Source organism: Parambassis ranga, chromosome 9 (genome assembly GCF_900634625.1).
Source record: "Parambassis ranga chromosome 9, fParRan2.1, whole genome shotgun sequence".
NCBI classification, from domain to species: domain Eukaryota; kingdom Metazoa; phylum Chordata; class Actinopteri; family Ambassidae; genus Parambassis; species Parambassis ranga.
This window is the reverse complement of record NC_041030.1, coordinates 10,800,885-10,824,032: the sequence shown is the minus strand read 5'-3', so window position 1 is coordinate 10,824,032 and position 23,148 is coordinate 10,800,885. Positions and strand designations below refer to the sequence as shown.

The window sequence follows — 23,148 nt, the reverse complement described above, 5'->3', positions numbered from 1 at the left end:
GATAGTTGTTGGTGTTTTTGCTGGTGCATGTCCTGAAAGAACTGTCCTGACCTGCAGTATGAAGTACCTTTTGCCAGCATGGAAAGCAGGAGGATGATTAAACTCTTGTCACCTTGTCATTTATTTTTAGACTTTAAAAGAGTCGAGTCTAGGAGGACTAACCTGCCCAGCAGGAAGGCATGGTAGTTGTCACTCAGCTGAAGATTTGCATGCTCAAGTTACACTACAGAGGTCTGAAGGATACCTGAAGGTCATCGAAACAGCATTTATTGCAGTATTAATATATGACAAGTCACCAAACACTGTTCATCTGAAGCATGTGAATATATTTAATTCATGGTCCATAGCTCTAAAACTGAAGCTACGGCACCTACAGGACCAACAGGGGTCATACCAGAGAAGACTCCCAGCAGGCTGAATGTGTGAGTGTTGTGTTATGCTGTGTGCAGTACTAGCAGCACTGCAGATGGAAACAACCCAACATTGTAACTAGGATGATCAGTCTTGTACTGCACAGATGCACTAGGTCATCATCTCCTCCTCTCTTTATCCGTGTGAGTCACAAAGCTTGTTTTGTCTCATTAGTTTTTCATTAGATCGATGGCAACCTATAATCGCTTGATTTGGCTTTTAATGATCTGAAGTGGATTTGTGTCTTTTGGTCAATGCCTGGCTTTGTAGGTTTGACTCAGCGTTATAAACAAACATGGATGATTGGAAGCTTGCAGCTGGTGAGGTTTGGCTGCCTTTATCTTGTGTGTAAAATTAATTAATTAACATAGAAGCATCTGAACGTTGCATGATTTGAGGTACGTTAGGGCTTGAGTGAATGTTTCAGCGTGTATTGTCTCATGTGTTTCACATTCTCTCCAAATTGTTGTAATTGTCTTGAAAAGTATTCATCAACCTTTAATTATTTCAAAGTACGTTTTAATTAAGAGTGTAATTCAAAATGTTCTCATGAATTAAAAGTGCGTGAATTAATATGCTGCTGAAGTGAATTGTGCCTGCTGTTTTCCAGTGCTTCCTAATGCATCAGCACATGTTGACACTTCACAAAGAGCATTGTCCCACGTGGAGCAGAGGCTAGAAGGAACAATACGTGATGCAAAGATTGATTCTTGCTCAGTGCCCGTGAGCAGGCGTTTGATGTAATCAAACCGGGTATTATCATTTCACCAATTTTGCCGATCACAGCTTCCCTAATCAAATCGCTAGCTCAAATACACCACTGCTGACAACAAACTCTATTTCTTTTTTTTAATCAATAGAATTAGCTGGGTGTTTGTTTCATCCATCCACAGAGGAGAATGGCTTTAATTTGTCCCATTGAAACTCCCATTTCTTCTTGAGTGTTTATGCAGCAATGATGAAGTGTGTCCTTTTCTAAAAACAGAAAAGCTGCCTCGGAGAGAGTAAAGGCACCGTACCATGAAAGGATTTATGAGGGATTCTCACTATCTGGAATAGCAATGATCATGTCTTTATTTCACAAACAGAAGACTGCCATTTTGTTCAAATTACTTGCACTGAAAACGTACAGTGATGTTTTTTGTCTTAACTTTAAATGGTAATTCATCTTCTTTGACCTTCAGGCTTGATCCCTCTCAGAGGGGAACACAATCCTTATACCAAATGTCAGGCATCAAACAGAAAGTAATCCTGCATTTTTATTACTCACATTGTATTGATCTGATTGAAATGCTCTTGTTCCTGCGGATGGGACTATTTAAAGTTCTTATCGTTTCCTTTATTTTACAGGCCGTGGAGCCTCTCGTTTGTCCTACTACGCTACACACAAAAATGAATCAATAGGAACAGCACCTGTAGCGAAGTTCGCTTGCTGAACTAATTAAAGACAGAATGCTACAGGGCCAACATCTCCAATTGGATCCTGTTGCAATCAGTGAGCTCGTACAGTAACACATTTAGCTGCAGATGCGGTGCTGAAAAATAAAAAAAAAGTCAGAAGTGCAGGAACACTGGCTGCATCCACACGTGTATGTAGAAATCGTTGCCTTGTTTCAACCTTCACAGGAGTTTATATTTACCTGACAGTATTAATTATTCAATGCAGCGTTCACAGTGTTTACAGGGTAAATAGCACCAAGTTGCACATATCTGAGGGATGGCACTGCCTGCTGATACAGATCTTGAAAGCCAGGATAACAGATGACCGTGACTGCAGGTCTCTGTGCCAGCACAAGCGTTAGCAGATGTGCCAGCTCTTCTTCAGAAATGCCAGATCAAATTTGCACCATGTAGCCATGAACAGTGTCTGCATGATTATAAGGCTTGGCAAGATTTTGGAATAAGGGGGACAGAAATCAGAGAGACTGCTGTGAGTCATTATCAGCTTTCTATGCATGTCTATAGGATCTGTCTGATACAGTGTACAGTATATAACTACAGGCTACAAAGACTGCTTCATGTACTTTTAGTTTGTTTAAATGTGTCCCCCACAGCTATTGCTAATTCAATCATCTTGAGAACATTAGTCAAGAATTCAAGAAGATCTTTAGAAAGAATCTGCACTAATTTGAAAACATGCCTGATGTAATTTCATTAAGGCATTATTGTCAGAAGCTCATTTTAATCCCGTCCAATATGGCTCCTTCTTTGCTCCATTTTCTTCAGTTTCCCTGCAGCTAGTATTCTTATTCAATTAGTTTCCAAATGAAGTTACGGAAGGGATGGTAAATCCATCTGCTTCTCTAATTCAATTGAGTGTTTTTTTTCCCTTCTCTCCAACAACAGCCCTAAATGTACAGGTCTGGTAATGTAACTGCTTTGTTTTCATTATCCATGGAAGCCATCTTATCCTTCAACACCAGCTCCTGATCCTCATCTCCCTCTCCCTACCCGTGTCCCCGTCTCAGCCTCTCAACTAACGTTGGATACATTTATCTGTTTTATCTTGGTATGATTGATTCATGAGTCTGCGCCGGTGCCTGCTATAATCGTGGAATCTGCAGGAATTGTCAGACATGAAGGCGCCTGATCTTAAATCAGTGCGGCACAGATTGGGTCTAGTGTGCTCTGCGTGTGTATCTTGTGGTTTCAGGATGTCTCTCAGCCATCTCGTGCTTGCAGGCTATCCTCCGCTCACATCCATACATTTAAAGCAGACATCTTTATGTTATCCACCCAGGAGAGTATATGGACTGCACTTAAGGAGCACTGCTACATCCTGCAGTCAGATTATTAATTCAGAATCGTCCAGAGCTGAGAAAAAAAGGCTGTTCCATTTAAGATGAAATGGCACATCAGATTATATCACAACGACCACTTATATCAAAAAATAATCTGGATGTCTTTTCATTGCTTATGGAGTCCTGTATATATTTTTTACATTATTATTATTATTTTGTGAACACCATTTGTGTTACGTGTGAGAATTTTATATGAATATTTCATATATCACGTGAGAAGGAAGCGATGGGACAGGGGAGTCAGGTATGACGAGCTGTCAGTGCAGCTGCCACATAGCACTTATTGCAGGACCTCAAAATTCCTACTATTGTTAGATACCATACTGTGAGTCATTGAATCATTTCACAATTTACACTTTCTTAATATTTCTTCTGAAAGCATGAATCACAGCTTTGATTTCAGCCCAGATCCCACATGAAGACAGACTACTTTAGATGTTATCTGTATGCGTCCATCAGATGTCTAGTCGCAGTGAGCATTAAACAGAGTGTGAAATTCCCCAAATCTCATACTAGTGCACTGCCAAGGTCATTTTTTACGCATATAGATCCGACTCCCTCACTTCACTCTAACTGACATGGTAAGCATCTGGCTGGTTCTACAGATGCTGTTCTCCTTGCTGCACTAGCTCTAAATGATCCAGACCACCATGGTTGATTTCCTTCCTGTTCCTTTTGCCATGGCCAATTCCCCTCATCGGTTCCTGCAACCATTTAGACTTAACTTGACATGCCGAAGCGAGGCTCCATCTGTTTTATAGCTGTGTGCTTGGAGTAGCCTATTAGAGTCCTATTCAGGTTTGTAATGTTTGTGCTATAATGTGCTGGGCTTGATGAAAGGCCGCCTTTGTTTTGGAGTAAAAGAATAGGAATTATATAATAGTTTAATGGTCTGAATATGCACTTTCACTACACTACAGTTATTCTGTTAAATTATAAATGGAGAAAAACAGCTTTCGAACACAAACTCCTGACCATGCAGGTATTTATGTTGCAGGCTGGTAAATGTGAGTAAGTTTCACCTAGGAAAAAGTTAATGCATTTGTTGCACAACCTCAACAATACTGCATAACATGTTTAAACAATCAAAGGTTTTACTGATAATGCTATTATGCTAATAATTAGTCAAGCAGTAACGTCTGGGGATAAAAAGTGTGGATAAAAAGATTCACTTCTTCTTATACTTCTTATACCATATTTTGTCAAAGAAGGACAGCGTGCCCCTGTCTTTAGCACAGTTGATGCTTTGTCTTCACACACACACAAATATCATGACAATTTCTTGAATAAAGTTGGGGGTCTATCAGAGGCATTATGATACATGGTCTGGGAGCTGTGAATGATTTCCTGCCAATCTATCTAGTGGATGCTGAGATATTTGACAGTATGAATTCAAATTATGATCTGCTGGTGGTGGGAGATCAGGAGCCAGGAAATGAAGCCAGGAGTCAACAGGATTCATCTTCTGGGAACCGGCATTGCCATCCTCTGCTACTCTGCTAGCATAAAGCTGTTTGACTGAATTGTTTTATTTATGTTGAGGTTTTCCTTCAAACGGATTAGGCATACTGTAAAAAAAAAAAAAAAAAGATAGAAATGATTTAATTTCAGTTGTATGCAACACTGCTTCATGGAAATGTGTTGGCAGGAAGACCTGAGTGAAGAGGGAGGAAGGGGGAGGATGCTTAATACATAGCAATGTTCATGCCTTGTTCTGTGTAACTGTTTGGCATTCAGATATATGTGTTCGCTACCATTTTGACTGAGTCACTCCATTTATACCCCAAGAATTTTGGCTGTAAGATGTGCTTTCACTACCCAACCAGCTGACTCTCATGTGCTGCCAAAACAAGTCCCCGTGATCTGTGACAAAGACATCCATCCTCATGACATGACTGCACATGCCACACGAAAAACGTTTCTTTCAGAAGACATTTGAACCGCATTTAGCACTCTGTATAAAAGTCAAATTCCCAAAAAGGAGGAATATTTTAAGTTCACTGCCACACTGACCAGGCTGTGATGGTTTCCCTCTGTGACATCGCTTTTTCTGTGCTGAATGCTTGAGGGCAACTTCGGACTGTCTGCACACCTTCCTTTCAATGTGCGAGTGCTCAGCAGGCATTTATACCTTCTGACATCCAGCCGACCTGTGTGGAAACACCGGGCACAAAAGGTGTGAGAAAGGATAGTCACTGTGTGTGTGTGTGTCTGCAGCATGTGTGTCTCAAAGAAGCCACACTGAAAATTAGAAAAAAAGGACTTTTATTTATCTCAAGCACAGACCTTGGACTGCATGTGCACTAAAGCGTGGAGCCTGCCGATGTAAAGTCTACAACAGCACGCATGATAAATCACACAGTACTGCAGAAGAAAAAGGGAGAATAGAAAAATAAAGTTGATTGAGAGTTCTGTGTGTGTGTGTGTGTGAGCGTCTGTGTTTGCATGAAGAGAGAATAAGTCTTATTTTTAGTGATGACACAGGTTCTCAATAGTGGCATATGGATATTAAAATCCTGAATATAAAATGAATTTATTTTGTATATGATATAAACTGATATGAATTACAGTGAGCACAGTAGGTGACAGGGATATGTAATCAAACTATCATCTGTAGCTGAGTTATATCTCCCTCTTTTATGTTATTTACTCACAACAGATTCATGCACCTCTGCGTTGTTGCTGATTTTGTGCGTTTGTGTGTTTAATCTGAAAATAGCTTCTGTTCATGCTACAGGCTGCCTAAAGGTTGGAAGGTGTACTACTTTGAATTGCCCAGAGTGAGCTGTTAGCTCTTAAGTGTTTTTTTTTTCTAATCAGCACTACAGATTTTACTTTTTAATAAGTCATTAGGGTTCTTTGTCCAACAGACTAAGTTTAAAAGGTGCTGTTGGCTGGTTGTTTGCTACAGTAATGAACAATAACAAACACAATTAAAAATGAAGTTAGTGTTGCGCAAAAATGTAAAACATTAGTTTTATTTTTTTGTATTTTCAGTGTGGCTTTTTCTGAGACACACATGCTGCAGAAACTCATACACACATGCACATGCACACAGTGACTACCCTTTCTTCCACCTTTTGTGACCGGTGCTTCCACATGGGGTGGCTGGATGTCAGAAGGTATAAATGCCTGCTGAGCTCTCACACAGTGAAAGGAAGGTGTGCAGACAGTCCAAAGTTGCCCTCAAGCATTCAGCACAGAAAAAGCGATGTCACAGAGGGAAACCATCGCAGCAACGAAGAGTTAGTCTGATTTATTGTGGCTGCTGTGATTACTACACTTTATTTAAATTTTTATTTTTTCACTTTCATATCACTGAGACACAGCAAGAAAAACAGACACGTCTTTTTAAAAGCTTAATCAAACTCAGAGCATCTTATAGAAACAGCTCACTTTGTAAACTCAGAAAGGTAACATGACCTACACAGCATTTATTTGCACACAGAGGATAAGTGGTGTAGTCTGTCAGACATAATATGTCTGTCTGGGATTTCTGTTCTTCATTTTTCAGTCATTTTAGGTATGCTTTCTTTGATTTTATATGAGTTTAGGGGAACAGCACTGAAGCTTTGCAGCAGCATAAAATAGGCTTGTGTCATGTAACGCTGTGTTCAAACAGATTGCAGATTTGATATTCATGCAACCAGGACCATTATTGTACTGTAGCTGACAATAACACTTTGACATTCATTCATGTGTCTGCTGTGACCCTTAGAAAGACATCTCATGTCTCTGTGTTTCACACCTGTCGTGGGCTCTCTCCATCCATCAGGCCATCACCCACCCAAGAACCACAGTAAGATAGAAAAGCTGCAATTCCCTAAGGAGTTAAAAGAAATAAATTAAACGTATTGACGGTTGACAGATAGTGACTCTGATCTCTCCTCTGTGCCTATACAGCATGGAAACGTGCACATTTCACTGTCATTACACTTGGCACGCGGAGCAGAGCTCCTCGTTCTTAATGATGTTATAATAATATTATGTTATAATAATATAATCATGTTTAATTTCCTCGGAGTAACTTTTACCTGAACTTAACACTATTCAACATGATTTGATCTCATCTTCTGAGAAGCCTTTACCAGGTGCTGGCTTAGAATGATAATGACTGTGAGTCTTACGGTGATATATAATTCATGCTCAGCTTGATTATATGAAGTTTATACTGTAAAGGACTCCAAAGTAAACAGACCTGCCATAAGTTTATGAAGACTTCTTGTGGAGAGCAGAGCACTCAACTGTGGTGTTTTCATACTCTCGCTACAGTTTTAAGCTGCAATGATAGCTGCCCTGTTGTGGGGTTGATGGACCATAACGCTGTCCACATCATTGCTCTGTGAGATGTGTGCATGCACTTCTAAATTCTGCACAGTGAATATACAGAATGTATGCATCTCTTTCTCTCTCTCTCACACACACACAGACACACACGCTTTCCTCAGGCTGTGAAGATTAAATGAGTCTTCATGACATACAGTTAAATCAGCACAGCTGGAGGGAGAATGTTAGCAGGTTGCTATGTAGGCACTGTATTCATAAAATAGGAAACTGGGCCTCATTCGACTCCTTATAAAGCTGCCTCTTGCTGCATTAATCTCTTTATCCTGCAGTGGCAAACCCACTTCAAATAGGGGCAAGAGATTTACACACCAGCTCTTGTCTTAATGAGCAAGAGAGATAAGTGTTTGTCTGGTAGAAGTGCACAAACGTCACCCCTTCGCACACAGCCTTTAAAGACAAGTACAAAAAAAAGTAATTGACACTGTCTCCTATTTTGGAGATGTTGCTGCATAGGGAGAAATCTAAGAGCTTAGATTCAAGCTATATAAATCTTATTTTGTAATCTCCACACACAGCAAGCAAAATCCTAAAATTGATTCTTGTGTGTTTCATTTCTTTGGAACGTCTATGCCACAAGCGTTCAGAGATTGCTGCAAAGACTTCGCTCTCTGCTAGTTTGTCTGGGTTAAAAGCTGTTGGAGGAGGGAACAGGGCTGTGAGAGTGTGGTGGGAGAAAGAACAGAAGGTGGGGGCTGGAGTAGAGGGCTTGCTTTAACAAGCTTATCTCGCTCCCTAATTCAGTTTGGGCCATCAAAGTGTTGAGAGCCGGCGTCGCTAGGGGCGGTCGTATTTTTTGACCGCTACCTGTGACAGCAATTACAGGTTCCCCTTCAAGCGTGCCTTTGTTTTGGTGGCAGACTTGACTGCTTGGGTAGAACGAGATTACCTCAATGTTCTGCAACTGGAGCATAATCAAAGCCGCACAATGCGACGTGTCATGGCCCTCCGAAACAACCAAGCAGCCCCTGCCACCATTACTTTCTATCCAGGGGTGCTGTTGTGACATTATTGTCATTATAACAGAGCTGTTGTTTATAGGTATTTATATACATCACAGAAACGTATTGCACAATGCTCCCACATCTGCATTCAGAAACAGCAATGAGCACTACCCCAGTGAAAAATGGAAATCATTTAAAGGCAAAAATTTCATGAATAGTGTATTCACAACAAATGAAGCATACTGAGCAGCAGCCTCTGCATAATTGCTCACCTGTAACCACAGCATTGTTAAGACTCTGCACGCAAACTTTTGTCCTACTTTCATTAGCTTAACAGCTCACAAATGGAGACCGGCGAGCTGAAGCACTTGAATGCCTTTGTGGAGAACTTGCTTTGTAGTCTCTTAACTCCTAGCTTTGTGTACATGTGTGTCAGGACCCAGATCTATGCCTGCTTATGTAGCAGAGTGTCAGCTTTTAAGAAGGCCTCTGGTAATACCCAGAGAGCAGTTCTGCAACTTGAAGGAGCTGCAAGAGAGGAGAAGCTCTCGAGGATTGCTGAAAGACATTCATTCACACAAGTGCAAAAAAAAAATATTTTTATCAGGAGTCTGATATGAGCATGAGCAATGGACCCACAGCAAAAAAAAGAAAAAGAAATACAGCATCCACATAGGATTTAGCCCCCTGCTCCGAAATTATGGAACAATAAGAATCACCTGTAGGTGCTGACAACAAACCTTCTAATCATGCTCTCTATTGTTGGTTTGGTGTAATTAAGCTAACCTTAAAAGACACAATATAACATAGTGGTTACATAGTGCTGATTCCCACCATGTCTGCATGCACAACTTTGCACCACTTAAAGAAGTCACTGACTGTTTATCACATATCATAGTTGATAACAGACCTTCTGTCTGCTACAGTAGGCTGTATTTAGCCATTATTGTGTCACTGATAACAACTGGCCATTTGACGGGATGATTAGTTGAGTGATACAGCAATGTGTCTGTGTGTCTCTGTGTGTGTTTTGACCTTCAGAACATAAAAACAGAACATAATTCACACTGCATGTTCTCTTCATTCACTCCCTGGGTCACTTCATAGTAACAAAGATGTGTCCTTCCCCTTTAGTACACATGAGAACATCCTCATGAACGAGTTATTGCCTCATCATCACGGGGTTAGTCAAAATTATTGCTGATTTCACTGATATCTTTCAAGCTGAATCATTGTTCGGGCAAAAAATGTGCAACATAATGCATACCAAGAAAGTGTTGTCAGCACCTGAAGGTGACACAGAGCTACACCTCTTTCTTTGCGTATTTGTTTAATCTACGTGGGACCTGGTTTTGTTTTGTTTTGTCAGAGCAGTGTGACACAGTGTGTGTTGGCCCCTGACCAGGCCAATTAGCGTGATGTATGGTTGTCAGCGTTGTGTATAGCACATTCAGCAAAAGAAATAAATCTGCGTGCTTACGTTTGTCTCGTGCCCTCTCTCTGCTTCTAAATTTTGCCACTATCTGTCACAGCAAAATGCCAAGTGGGACCCTGTTTTTCATCCTGCACCGATGTACGAAATGTTTATCTTTTTTACATTATTATAAAATGACATCGTCATGTATAGAAAGTGACTCACATGGGAAGTTATAAAAAAATCCCACGCCTTTTATTTGATATCTAGACTATCTATATTAAATTCTTCTTGTTGTTTACAAAACAAAACAATAAATCTTTTGTTTGGTGTACTAGAGAGATATAAAGTTATCTCTACACTTTTTTTTTACTGAGTGGAGTGAGCTCCAACATTACACACCCACTCCTTCATGCTTTTGAAAGATAAGTGAGAGTGATTTATTTTATACTTATTTTATAGCCATACTACTCGATCTTTACAATGTGAGCTGTATTTCTATCACTGTGCTGTGTTAGGAGCAAAAGCTGTCCACTTCTACTTATTTGCATACATTATTCATTTGTCATAACTACAGTAGAGAAAAAAAATGTTATGTAGAAAAACAGCTTGAATGTGAGATATTTCTCATTGGTGCAGATAAATTCACATTTTCTCTTCTCGTGCTTTTAGGACTCAATTTAACTAACAAATCAGCAGTGTTGAATATTTTTTTACTAATTAATAAAGCAAAATTGAAGACTGAAATGTCAATAAAATAACAGACTGTGTATTTTTCTGCCTGGAACCCTTCCAAAGTAAATTGTTTGCAACAAATGAGATCCTATTAAAAATTAACCCAAATGGAGCAGTGTGGGTCTCAGAAGCTGCTGCAGCGTGCAGTTTCTGTTTTGCTGAGGCGAGTTTGTGGACTTAGCCTTGTTGTTCAATATTCTGTGAATAATTGAAACTGACTTGACTTGCACCCAGTGTCTCAGTAAATTCTCTGATGCCATCGAAAGACAGGGAGGGGGAAAAAGATGCTGACTAGATTGTAAAAAAATTCTCACTTTCTTACCTCCTAAATTTCTGAAGCAGTGAAATGTATCATGGGTTTTTTCTCCTTCCTTTGCCTCTTTCAGGTGGACTTGCTTGTGCCTACCAAGGTCACTGGCATCATCACCCAGGGAGCTAAAGATTTTGGCCATGTCCAGTTTGTGGGCTCATACAAAGTTGCTTACAGTAACGATGGAGAGCGGTGGAGTGTGTATCAAGATGTGAAACAAGGGAAGGACAAGGTGAGTTTAACTTATCAAACAAATGTATTTGAACAGTACTGTTGAGGCATATGTCTGGCTGCTGGAGTTTTAAATTGGCTACTGAAGGTTTGAATTATATATCACACCCAGAAAGGGGCACTCTCAGTAGAAAGAGACAACCAACACATCCGCTGGAAGTTTACGCACCTGAAATACGAAGCAGTAAAATGTCAAAAAAGACAAGTATGAACTGTGAAAATGTCCATTTTGGGAGCTGTCTCTCCTTTCCACTTCCTTTTTAGCATCATCTTATCTGCGTCTCAAACTGAGCTCGGCTGGCCTGTCCTGTTGCCTCCTTCTGGTTTGCTATCAGATAAGACTGCATGCTGTCAACCAGGCCTGGATGGTGCTATGCTGAAAATCTTGTTTACGGCCCTCAACAGAGTACACATGTCCATTCCAATCGCCCACGACAGCAGAGACAGTGCCGAGCTGCAGCAGCCTCTCTGCTGATATGAGGAGAGCTGCAGGCACAAGGTTACAGCTACAGCTGAAGCCTCTTGTCTTTCAGATGCTGGTGCTGAGAGAGGTGGTGTTTGCTTTTCTCTCTTGCTGTGTTATTGAAAGATAAGCCCCACGTCTTCGTCTTATTTATGTAGTGCCTGTGTGTTGAGTATGGAAATCAAAATACATCGGCAGTACAGTTTACTGTATGATATGTAATTTAAGTCATCTACAGCTTAAACTTGTGCAAAGACGTTTCAATATGAGTTTAAGTGGAGCAAAGGGCAACTGTTTAAATGTTTAAAAGTTGTCCCACTTTAGACTTGTGTGTAATATGTTGTGACCAAGTGGAAGGAGCTGCACAGATAATGAGTGCTTATAAGATATTCAGATGCGGAGAGGAAGGCTTCATGCTTGACTGCAACCTTTTTTATGGTTCAGCAACCTCTCATACCAGCACACAAGACCAGCAACCAGCAGGAGTCACACCTACAAATGCAGGTGAAGGCCTATAGATGCATAGCATTTCATTATGCATTTATATGCATTTAAATACATAATGCTAATTTCATTTTATTAAGTATTTCATAGAAATACAATGTAAAAAAAAATGATGGCGCATTGTTTTTTAAAGGCTTAAACCCTTTAGTTAATAATTTGTCATCGTACTTTATTTCACAGTTCAGTTGCAGTCCGTGTCTCCGCACATAAAAAGCTCTAGCTATCATTTCCAGGCTTTCTCATAAAACTGATTTCATACTTTGTAGAGTTTATGTCTGTAACTTCAAATGCCATTTCAAAATGAGATTTTAGCTGGACTTTTATTTTGTTTGGCTCAGTGTGAAAGATCCAAAGCAGCACTTTATTAAGGAAATAAGTGCCCTCACTTTATGCCTTTAATTCTTGTTGTGGATCCAATGCAGCAGCCATTGCCCAGAAATATTTTTTCCATTTCTGCAGTTCATTGCTTGAGGAGTTTATAACACCCATGATGATCCTTGGATAGGAGCCAATGCATGCTCAGCATGATTTTCACTCAAGCAATAGCAGGACTGGACTGGATGCCTTCTAAAGGTCTGGAAAACATCATCTGAGATGAGCAAAGGGACGGACAGAAAAGTGCTGGTGACATCTTCAGACTGGATTATGTTTATTTTTGAAATGTCATTTTTAAAACAAACATTTATCTCACTTCAAATAACTCTGTATACCAGATACAGTCACTTTACATGTCCATCCATATTCTTGAGTTTTGTTATTTCTGCATAATGCAGAGCAGAACTAAGGATACACAGTCTGAGTATGTGCTCTCTGTATTGGAGGACATGCGTGTTTAGCAAGACTTCTTAGAATGTCAATCAGTTGGGGCCAAGTGGCTGTTCAGATGTATGACTCTTCAAGGTGTTTTCCCTTTTCAGTCAGCTAAAGCAGCCATTAATGCTAGAGGACACAACTTAGCTCTTGGACTCCCAAGGCTCCTCCTGCCATGCCACAATGCTCGGCTTGGCTAGGATGTACTGTGAAAGTGTGTGTGTGTGTGTGTGTGTGTCTGGTTCGAACAGAGCGGTAGAGGCTTGTAAGTATTCTTCTCAGCTCCCCCCTCCAGCTCCTGTGTGGCACAGGCTGCAGGCAGTTAGATCTAGATTGAGAGAGGAGGTGCTGTCAGAATACAGATGTTGTCAAAGCAGGGCACGGTAGCACACACACACACATCCCTCTGTAAAATCATTAGTCAGTGCCTTTTCTTTACGCACAAATCCCAAATACCTGTGTGCCTGTAAGTGAGACATGTAACAACACAGTCGCTTTGTTTAATTATAATTAATCTGGGATACATTCCATAATACCACATATCAACCCAGCTGCACTCACTTTTCACACCTGGGTCACTAGTGCTGCACCACTGCTCGTCCATGGATTGTCAATATTTACACAGTCCTTTTATGGGGGCAATCAAGTACAAAAAAAAAAGTAATTGATTTATGTTTAATAGTGTTTCACTCAGGTGACACAGGGTTAATTAGCCATTAGAGCCTTCAATTCCCTGCAGGTCAGAGGGTACTGGAATGAGATAGCTGTGAATAAAATCATCTTAAAATTACTCACTCATGTCATATATTTTCTTTCTCCGCAGTCCTAGAGAACACTAACGGTGAGCCTCAGGATTAGAAAAACACATCATAGAGCTGACCACTCAGAAGAATTGGTGTTGTTGCTTTTTTGTTGTTTGATTGAGAGTAACAGGCTCTTCAGAGCTGACAGACCAGCTCTTGACCTTTCAATGAAGATGTAGCTTAGTTTTTCTGGAATTACCGCGGCCGGCTCAGGCAACATGAAGCAGATAGCAAGGAGATCTGTGCGACCTGATCCCTCGACCTGTTTAAATAATGGAGTGGAGCATAGCAGGCCTTTCTGAGTAATGCATACTCCTGATGCTATACCAGCCTGGAAAATCAATACTTGCAGAGCAGAGCTGAGGCCTCTGGGTCAGTCTGAAGACACACATAGAAACATGTGACCTCTGTCCTCATGCCTTGGCTCTACAATAATATACTTGCAGCAGTGAAGTGAGACATAATAGATTGTTCCTTTTTGTTTCCTTTTCTATAAAGAGGTCCATGCAAAGTGACTTTGGCAACCAGGATAAATACTGCCACATTATTACTGTATGTTCAGTAAATGTTAGCCGGTGGCTCCACCGGACAGGTGCTGGTAACTCTTTTTTTTTCTCTGATGCTGCTGTGGTTGGTGCAGGCTAACTATAGGTCAGCTTACTAAGGTCAGGCCTCAGCTGCTGGCATCTCATTTATCCATACTTTGTGTGTTTACTCTTTGTTGCAGAGAGAGTTTTGCATAAAGAACAGAAGAGAAGGGCAAAATTAGCATCATTAATTAATTAATTAAGTGAAATTGATTTATCACTGACACCATTAAATGTAACCTTTATATTATATCCAAGGATGAGAATAACATCTTAATTATTGCAAGTTCCAGAACTTCTGTGAAGATCCTGCAGTAATAAAAATAAATAAAATGTACAAGAGAAATTTCCTGCTGCCAGTAGGTGGCGTTATGACTGTATCATCATATTAGCATATATATCTGTTCAGACTCGGGTCCATAGCAGTTCTGTTCTGTTGCATGAAGTATGTTGGTGGTACTGCAGAAAATACGTGAGACCACGCCCCGGCTACACCATAAGACTTTTGAAAAAGTTTTGGAATGCGTCTATTCCCTATGATGTCCTGAGTGGACACAGCAATTTTCAGCTCAATTGGATGAAGTATGCGAGGCGTAAAAAGTTTTGTGGCAGGGTCACAAATCACCAAAAATGACCACAAAATTCAAAATGGCGGACTTCCTGTTGGGTTTGGAGGGCGGTCCAAGAGACTTTTTTGTGCGTCTTAAGGTGATGTGACATATGTGTGCCAATTTTTCACCGTTCGGTGCTCGGGCCCTAATAAAAAAACTTTCAACTTTGCCAAACTTTATAATCATCCCAAGTCAAGTTTCACTGTTTTCACTGCACTTCTCACCATGTAAATTTTAGAAAGCATCTTGGAAAAACTTGCATGCAATTCAGCAGCTACCATGTTGCACAATTAAGTAAATATTTAGATAAATAATAAATAAATAAAAACAAAAAACAGCTTTAAGCTTTGCCAAACTTTCCTCTGTGCTCAGGCCCGGATAAAGTTTTAAAGTTTAAGAAGAAGAATTGGGAAGCTGAGCCTGGCCTATGGCAGTGTATGAGAACCAAGGTGAGACCTAATCAATGAAGGTTTCAATCATTGATTTTACATAGGCACCATTTACAGTCAGTTACCATGACAACATGGTCTGCAGCTTAAAATTGGTGATGTCATAGAGGATCAAAGGCATTCTTTTATGACATCATATAGAACAGTGTATTTAGCAGCCTGTAACTCCCTCAAATCTTCTGTTTACAGTCAGTTGACCTTTGTGCATGCACAGTTTAAGTTGTACTGTTTTTACTGCACTTCTCACGTGTGTATTTTGGAAAGCATTGTTGAAAAACTACATACAATAAAAAAAAAAGATACAAAGATTTACTACCACCACACTTCCTGTGATATAAATGACAAACATGAAATCCTGTTTAACCATCTTCAGCCGGCTCAAATCTAAATCCCCAACCTCTGGAAACCCATCAACCAAAAAGGTGGTCTTCGGAGAAATTGTGGATTTAATCAACAATATGAAGTTCCCTCTGAAAAGCTCTCCTTCTGTGGACACCTCTAAAGGCACCTCTTCCTCTGCAGTTCAACTCCAACCTCAGAAGACAGGATCTTTAACCAAAAATCTAAAGTGCTCCCAGAAAATGAAGAGTCCTGATGAAGACTGTTCAGCTGTGTTAAACACATCTGCAGACATGTATTCACCTGCAAAAAAGCAATGGACTCAGGAAACCAAACCCACAGCATGCAGCTTCTTCACCAGCAAGCCACCTCAACAGCAGACATCGAACAGTGGAAAGAAAATCTGGATCATTGGATCATCTTATGTCCTCAAAGGCGAGGCAGATGCAATCGACCTATTCGGCCACAATTTTGGATTGGACGCCACAGTTAAATGGTACGGTCAGGAGCGTATGCGCTGGAATGGTGTCCTTCCTCTTTTTTCAGCAGTGCTGAATAGAGACGGCTGTCCCCCTGACATTCTGGTTATCCATGCCGGTGGCAATGACTTGGGGATTCTGTCCGCTGATGAACTCTCATCCACCATAACAAGGGATTTAACACATCTTCATGAAGAATTTCCCTCCATGAAAATTGTATATTCCCTCATAAATGAACGACAAATTTGGAGGTATGGACAACATCATAAGGTCGTTCGAGACAAAAACACTGTCAATAATACAATAAAGAGAGCTGCTGGGTGCTTTGGTGAAGTTGTTGACCATCCTCATGTATGTCACCGTCACAACATGTTTTATCAACAAGATGGCGTTCACTTCACCAAGGATGGGAATCTCGTCTTTTTATCAAGTATCCGGCATGCTCTCAATAACATTCTCATGACATAGGCTTCAATTATTTAATTATTGCAAGTTCCAGAACTTCTTTGAAGAACTGCAGTAATTAAAAAAAGTGACTGTAGCATATCAGCATATCAATCTGTGCAGAGTCAGATGTTCAGCATGACTGTAAAGTTGCATCCACATAGGATAAAGTATGTGGGAGATACAGCCACAAAAACATCCATTTGCTGTAATTTGGCAAAGGGTTAAATTCGTGGCGACGTCAGACCATATGATGAAGTGTTACGGTTTTGATAACTTTTGGTCCCTAACCCACCTAAGGTCAGGCGCACCAATTTTCAGCACGAGCAAGTCCACTGATGAAGACTGTTCAGCTGTACCAAATGCATCTGAAGACATCTATTCACCTGCAAAAAAAGCAAAAGAGTCAGGAAACCAAACCCACAGCATGCAACTTCTCCACTTTTGGTCCCTAACCCCTTAGGGGCAAGAGTGCAGGAAGTGCAAATTGGAACATGGCATGGTTTTTTCAAAATGGTGGACTTCCTATACATCGTGGAATTTTCGTCCAAGAGGCTTTTTTTCTTGTCACGAAGCGATACATCAGTGTACCGAGTGTCAAGTCTGTAGCAGTTGCGGTGAATATTTTCACACTTTAGGGGACACTGCAGAGCCATGCGGCCATGCCCGCCAATGGTGACAGTGTCACGTTTTGTGCTCAGGCCCTAAAAAACAGCTTTAAGATCTGCCAAACTTTATAATTATCTCAAGTAAAGCTTCACTGTTTTCACTGCACTTCTCACCCCAGATTTACACCAGTGTTAATTTTGTTGACGAATCATTTTCGTCATAGTTTTCGTTAACGACCTTTTTTTGCTGATAAAAACGAGACGATAACTAAATAAAAACTAACGCATGGTGCCAAAAACGAAGACGAAATGGATTGACACTTTCGTCAACGAATAAAAACGAGACGAAATTATTGATGGAGACGAGATCCAATCAGAGCAAATTTTGTTTGTGGAAAGGGAGGGACGAATCAGGAGACGGCGGCAGAGAGCCAATCAGAAGTGCTCTCTCTGTGTAAGGACGTTGCGCCGCGATGCTGGAAGAAGGCGTACTCATGCATGGTCACACAAAACAGGAGAACAGACACACAGACACGTTTAATTTCAAGACAATCAAGACGGTTTACAAACCGTGCGGAGCGACTATCAGCGGTAAAAACAATAAACCTGAAGCGACATTTGCAGACGAGTCATCTTAACTTCCGTTCAAAGATACACGTGACAAAATCTATAAATGAAGACACCGCTGCTGATGGTTTTACAGCATGCGACCTGTTTCTAAGTTGTCACTGAAGTGTTTTGCTGTAGTTATGGAGTATTCATGAAGAAGGTCATGACTGAACAGTGTATTCAGGGAGAGCAGCTCACTGTTCACTGCTGCTTTTGTGAAAAGGTAATAGCAATTAAATAAAGAGATGTTTGTTTCAAATAACACAAGTTAAAGCTGTGCCTGTTTTTATTGCACAATCAAACCTTAAATATTTCATGAAAAATATATATCAGAGAATTTTAGTCGACTAAATCCACGGCAGATTTAGTCGACTAAAATTATTTGATATTTAGTCGACTAAAACTAGACTAAAACTTTAAAAATGTTGATGACTAAAACGTGACTAAAATCAAATGACATTTTAGTCACAAGACTAAAATAAAAACTAAATCCGAAATTGCTGCCAAAATTAACACTGATTTACACCGCACGCCAAAGCGCAGCGTGGCGCTTTATGGACGTAATACCCCTGTCTGTCTCACAACATTTAATGCCCTCTCTACACATATCAGGCAGGGTTACAGAGCAGTTACTGAAAACTCAGTTTACTCCCTCAACACACAGGGCAGCTCCTCACCTTCCACTCTGAGAACAGCTGCTGCATCTCTCCCTGCCATTTCCTTTTTTATGTTGTCCTTATAAAAGCATGTTCTATCATATAAAATGCCGTTTCTCTACTTTTCAAACTGAATCTTTCCTCGTTCATGGCTGTGGCTGTTTCTCTGGCGCTAGCAATGTTAAATCAGCGAGAGTTCAGTCAGTGACAGTGTTTTATTTTGAAAATCCTGCTACCTTCAGTAGGGGAAACTTCAAAAACATGAGTAAAACAGAAGCTTTTCTGTTTAAATTAAGGGCAGCTGGACTTGACAGTGATCCTCAAAACTTGAAGAAGCAGTGGTCATTATCATATAATCAGGACACCAATCCTCTGTGCTCAGGCCCAGATAAAGTTTTAAAGTTTAGGAAGAATTTGGAAGCTGAGCCTGCACAATCTATGGCAGCATATGAGAACCAGGGTGAGAACTAATCAAAGGTTTCAATCATTGATTTTACTTTCTTTGATGATCTTTGATCATTGTCTCAAACATAAAATGGTTGCCGATAGGTCACCTTGCTCTTATCTATTATTTTTTCTCCTTAACCTTATTTGTCTTTTTATTGTGATTCTTCACATATCCTGCTTTCACTGTGCACGTCCCCAGACAGTCTAGAAGACATCCTTGTCATATTTCGATCAGCATTTGGTTTTATGGCCTACCTGTCCTGCCTTTTTATATTGTGCTATTGTGCAGCCTGGATGTCACATTACAGTCATGGCAACAGTCCTGCCAGTGACACATTTCTCTCCTCCTACTGTCATTGTTCTAAAGTACTATAAAGGGTGAAAAAGGAAAGTCAACACAGAATGGTTTTCGAAAATGTGATGTTCTGTGACAACTAGGTGTTTTTGTGTTTATTCTGTGAGACAGTAGCACATGGGAGCAGTTTGCCTTCAGGGCTGTGTGGCAGAAAAGCTTTGTAAAACATTGTGAAAAGGTGCATTTTAACACAAACCTAACCTTAGCCAAGAGGATCTGCTGTCTAAACCGAAGCAAAACTGAAAAATGAAAGCAACTGAAAAGTCCGAATCAGACTCTCACATGAGACACACACTCTGGACTCCTGAGTGAAAGACGTCTGTTTGACCCACCACAGCTTCCTCCCTAAATTGACTTTTTAATCGTACCTCAACAGTCCCCAACAAATGATTCTGATTGAATCTTAAACACGAAGATCTGAACACAAATTGTTATTGAATGCTCCCTAAAATTCAGTGTCTGTTGTTCAGTTGTCCAATAACGCGTTCACATAAATGTATTGTATCGTACCGAAACTCATTCGTGTTGAAGTAGTGTGTATTTATTAAAGGTACTTTCATTCCGAGGTGTAACATAGCTTTAAGCTAACACAAAAGGTGATAGCTTATAGGAAAAACATTATAATCACATACAGACTCAAAGACACTTACTGCTAAATTAGACAGGAATGTGATGCATATTGCATGAGAGAACTGGAGGATAAGGTGCAAGGTGCTATCGTACACTTTGAGATTCTAAAGATATAGCAAAAAAAACACATTATTTAAAGATAAAAAGTGTGAGGTATGACAGAGCGGACTGCTGCCATGTGATGCTGCTCGTCTGCTGATACAAACATTGTCTGACTACACTCTAAGCTTCACAATATAGATTAAAAACGACAGGGGAGAGAATAGGGAGGAAAAACAATGCAGGATGAAAAGGTGACCTTCAATTGTTTGTATTTCACATATAAAATAAGGAAGGTGATGAAAGAATACATCTGTCATATTGTCACTTTTTCTGCTTCGGTTTTCAGAGAGTGCTACTCACAAAAGCACAAGAAACACAAACAGAGCAGATATATTAATGGAAATGGAAAGCAGGAAGTCTGTACAACTGTCATCACTGCATATTAACCTGGGAGGAATACAACTTGTATGTCCACACCCATGAGAATAACTGACATCTGTAGACTGTTCCATACTCCTATTCAGACCTAGAGTATAACGTACATACTGTTTAAGTTGTATTTGAGGTTAAAGATTTCATTTTCAATTTGCTTAATGTTTTCATTTATGAGTGTTTCGACATAAGGACTACAGCAGATGTTGTTTACATACTTCTAAATAATTACAACATCTCAAAACCGTTATGTTTTTTATATTTATCATCTTATATCATAATTATATCATAATTATCTTTTAAGCTTGACAGGAGGTTAATTAAACAAGTTTGTGTAAAGCGAAATAATAATAAAAAACTTACGAAGAAACTACAGTAGATTATGTATATATATATATATATATATATATATATATATATATATATATGGACTTAATGTAACAGCCCCCTGTTATCCATTATGTGCCTGAAGCGTGCAGGTGTTTTTGCACTGAGTGTGTAATTTACATGATTTACTTTGATTGGGTAGTTATTTTTCTCATGTGCCACTATACCTGTAAGTAAAAAAGTGGCTCTTTCTGAAGCGATGTGTTTTCATGCATTAAATTTCTTATTCAAAGTTAGACCAATCTGTTGACTGCTAACTGCAGCTTTTCCTCCATGCTATTTGAAGTGAGTGGTGAAGTGAGGAAGAAAAAAAACAACTCTGCACCTCTCCTGATTTTGTACATTTGGATAAACATTCCTTCTCTGACCTTATATTTCAGTATGTACCAGACAGCCATTCGAACTTATCAGGCTTTTAGAATTTATCAGAAAAGAGACTTAAAAGTACTCAAAAAAAAAAATATATATATATATATATATATATATATATATATATATATATATATATATATATATATATCACTTCCCGTTGCATCTTCCTGCTTGTCTTTAGCCCACTGATTTTCCATTCCACACAACACTGAACCCCATTACATACCAATTACACAGGCATAATCGTATCTGTTTAATTGAAATGATCATATCCTTCAATGAAGCACTCCCTGTAGATACATTTCTTTTTAATACACATGATTCTGCTGTCTCTTAAGCACACACGCCAAAGCTGCTAATAATCAGTAAAGCATGTGTCCCTGTATGACAATTACACTTGTTTGTATGCGGTAGTGGGTCATTTGAATCCTCCAAATGTTTTTAAATACAGTTTAATTGATATGAAATTGGAGCGTTCTACAATTAGAATGTAAAGCAGATATTAACATGTTGACATCCAGCCGTTTTGGTCCAGAATGCACAGCCTGTTGTGTTTTATGGCAACATTCTTGGCATCGACCAAAGCCTTCTCATTTTATTTGCAAAGGGAACATTTCAAGAAACTCTGAGAGTCAAAAAAAAAAGAAGTGAAACAAGCCAACAAGCCCAAGGTGCAAATTATTAACTCCATTCAGTAGGCAAGAGAAACAGAAGCTGATGTTTCTCACAAATTGTGAAGGTGGTGCTTCCAGCTGTGCCACTTTAACAATGCATGGGTCCTCAGGGGAAAGTGGTTGATGTGCTCACATGTGTGGCACATAAAATAAAAGCACCAGCGTGATGAGTTCAGGGAGTGTTTTCATTCTGGCAGTGTTTGAATAGAGGCTCTGATTGGCTGCACCTCATTCAGTACCTTTTCAGGCATGAGGTCTTCAAGGTCACAGTCCACAGAAATCAAGCACCAAGAACTCTCTGCAGCTGCCTCAACGTAAAAGTATTTGAAAATAAATACATATTTTTTTTTTTTTTAACTGAAAACATGTTGCAGCTGAATGTATCACGTATTAATGGATTCCAGGGGAGGGGGGGGGTGTTATTATGAAGAATAACCAGACCAGCATTTAACAACAAGAAGAAAGAACAGTCAACTTACATTTCCTGTGTGCTGCCATGTTTTTCCAGGTATTCCAGGGGAACTTTGACAACGACACACACAGAAAGAACGTGATAGATCCTCCCGTCTACGCCCGCTTCGTCCGGATCCTCCCCTGGTCGTGGTACGGCAGGATCACTTTGCGTGCAGAAATACTGGGATGCACAGAGGAAGAGTGAGGTCCCTTCCTCTTTTCCCTGCCCTTCGTCCCCCTGTCCCTGTCCCCTCCCCGGCATACTGGAGTGTCTCACACGGTGCTTCAGAAATAAACTGTGCAACCTGTAAAAAAAAATCGATTTCCAATGGATTTTTCAAGAATACGTGTTTGGTTGTGGTGGGTTGCTGTTTGTTCTTTTTGTACAATGATTTCAAAACCTGCCCCCCCTTCCTCCCTCCCCCACCCCCTTCCACTTTTGTCTTTTAGTTTCCTATTTAAATTGTGATCTTTGTCTTTTTATTCCTCTCAAAAATTTTGCCATCCTGTTTGGAATGAACTTCTATAATATCTATGGGAAGAGGGGCGGGAAGGTGTGGGGTTGGGTGGGGTTGGGTTGGGTGGGGGGAAGGTCTCACTGTGGTTTTAACTTGTTGCCATGGAAGGTATTGTACAGTGTCACTTTTTAACAAAGATGTGAAATCTGTCTGTCGTGCTTCATTGGACATGATTAACTGACTACATACCATAACTAAACTGTCTGGAGTACCATGTAGAGATAACACGTTATATCACATTATCCATACATATTTTTACTTTGATTACTCTTCCTCCTCCTCCTCC

General features: G+C 40.0%; 1 protein-coding gene across 2 annotated transcripts in view; it reads left to right on the top strand.

The window, feature by feature from the left end:
• Window positions 1–22,845, top strand: part of edil3a (EGF-like repeats and discoidin I-like domains 3a) — a 90,907-nt gene extending 68,062 nt beyond the window's left edge. For both annotated transcript variants that reach the window (XM_028414094.1, XM_028414093.1), the window contains exons 9-10: window positions 11,036–11,191; window positions 22,400–22,845. In XM_028414094.1, coding sequence (XP_028269895.1) covers window positions 11,036–11,191; window positions 22,400–22,549 — 306 coding nt within the window. In that variant the 3' untranslated portion in view covers window positions 22,550–22,845. The remainder of the gene's footprint in view (window positions 1–11,035; window positions 11,192–22,399) is intronic.
• Window positions 22,846–23,148: the final 303 nt, after the last annotated feature.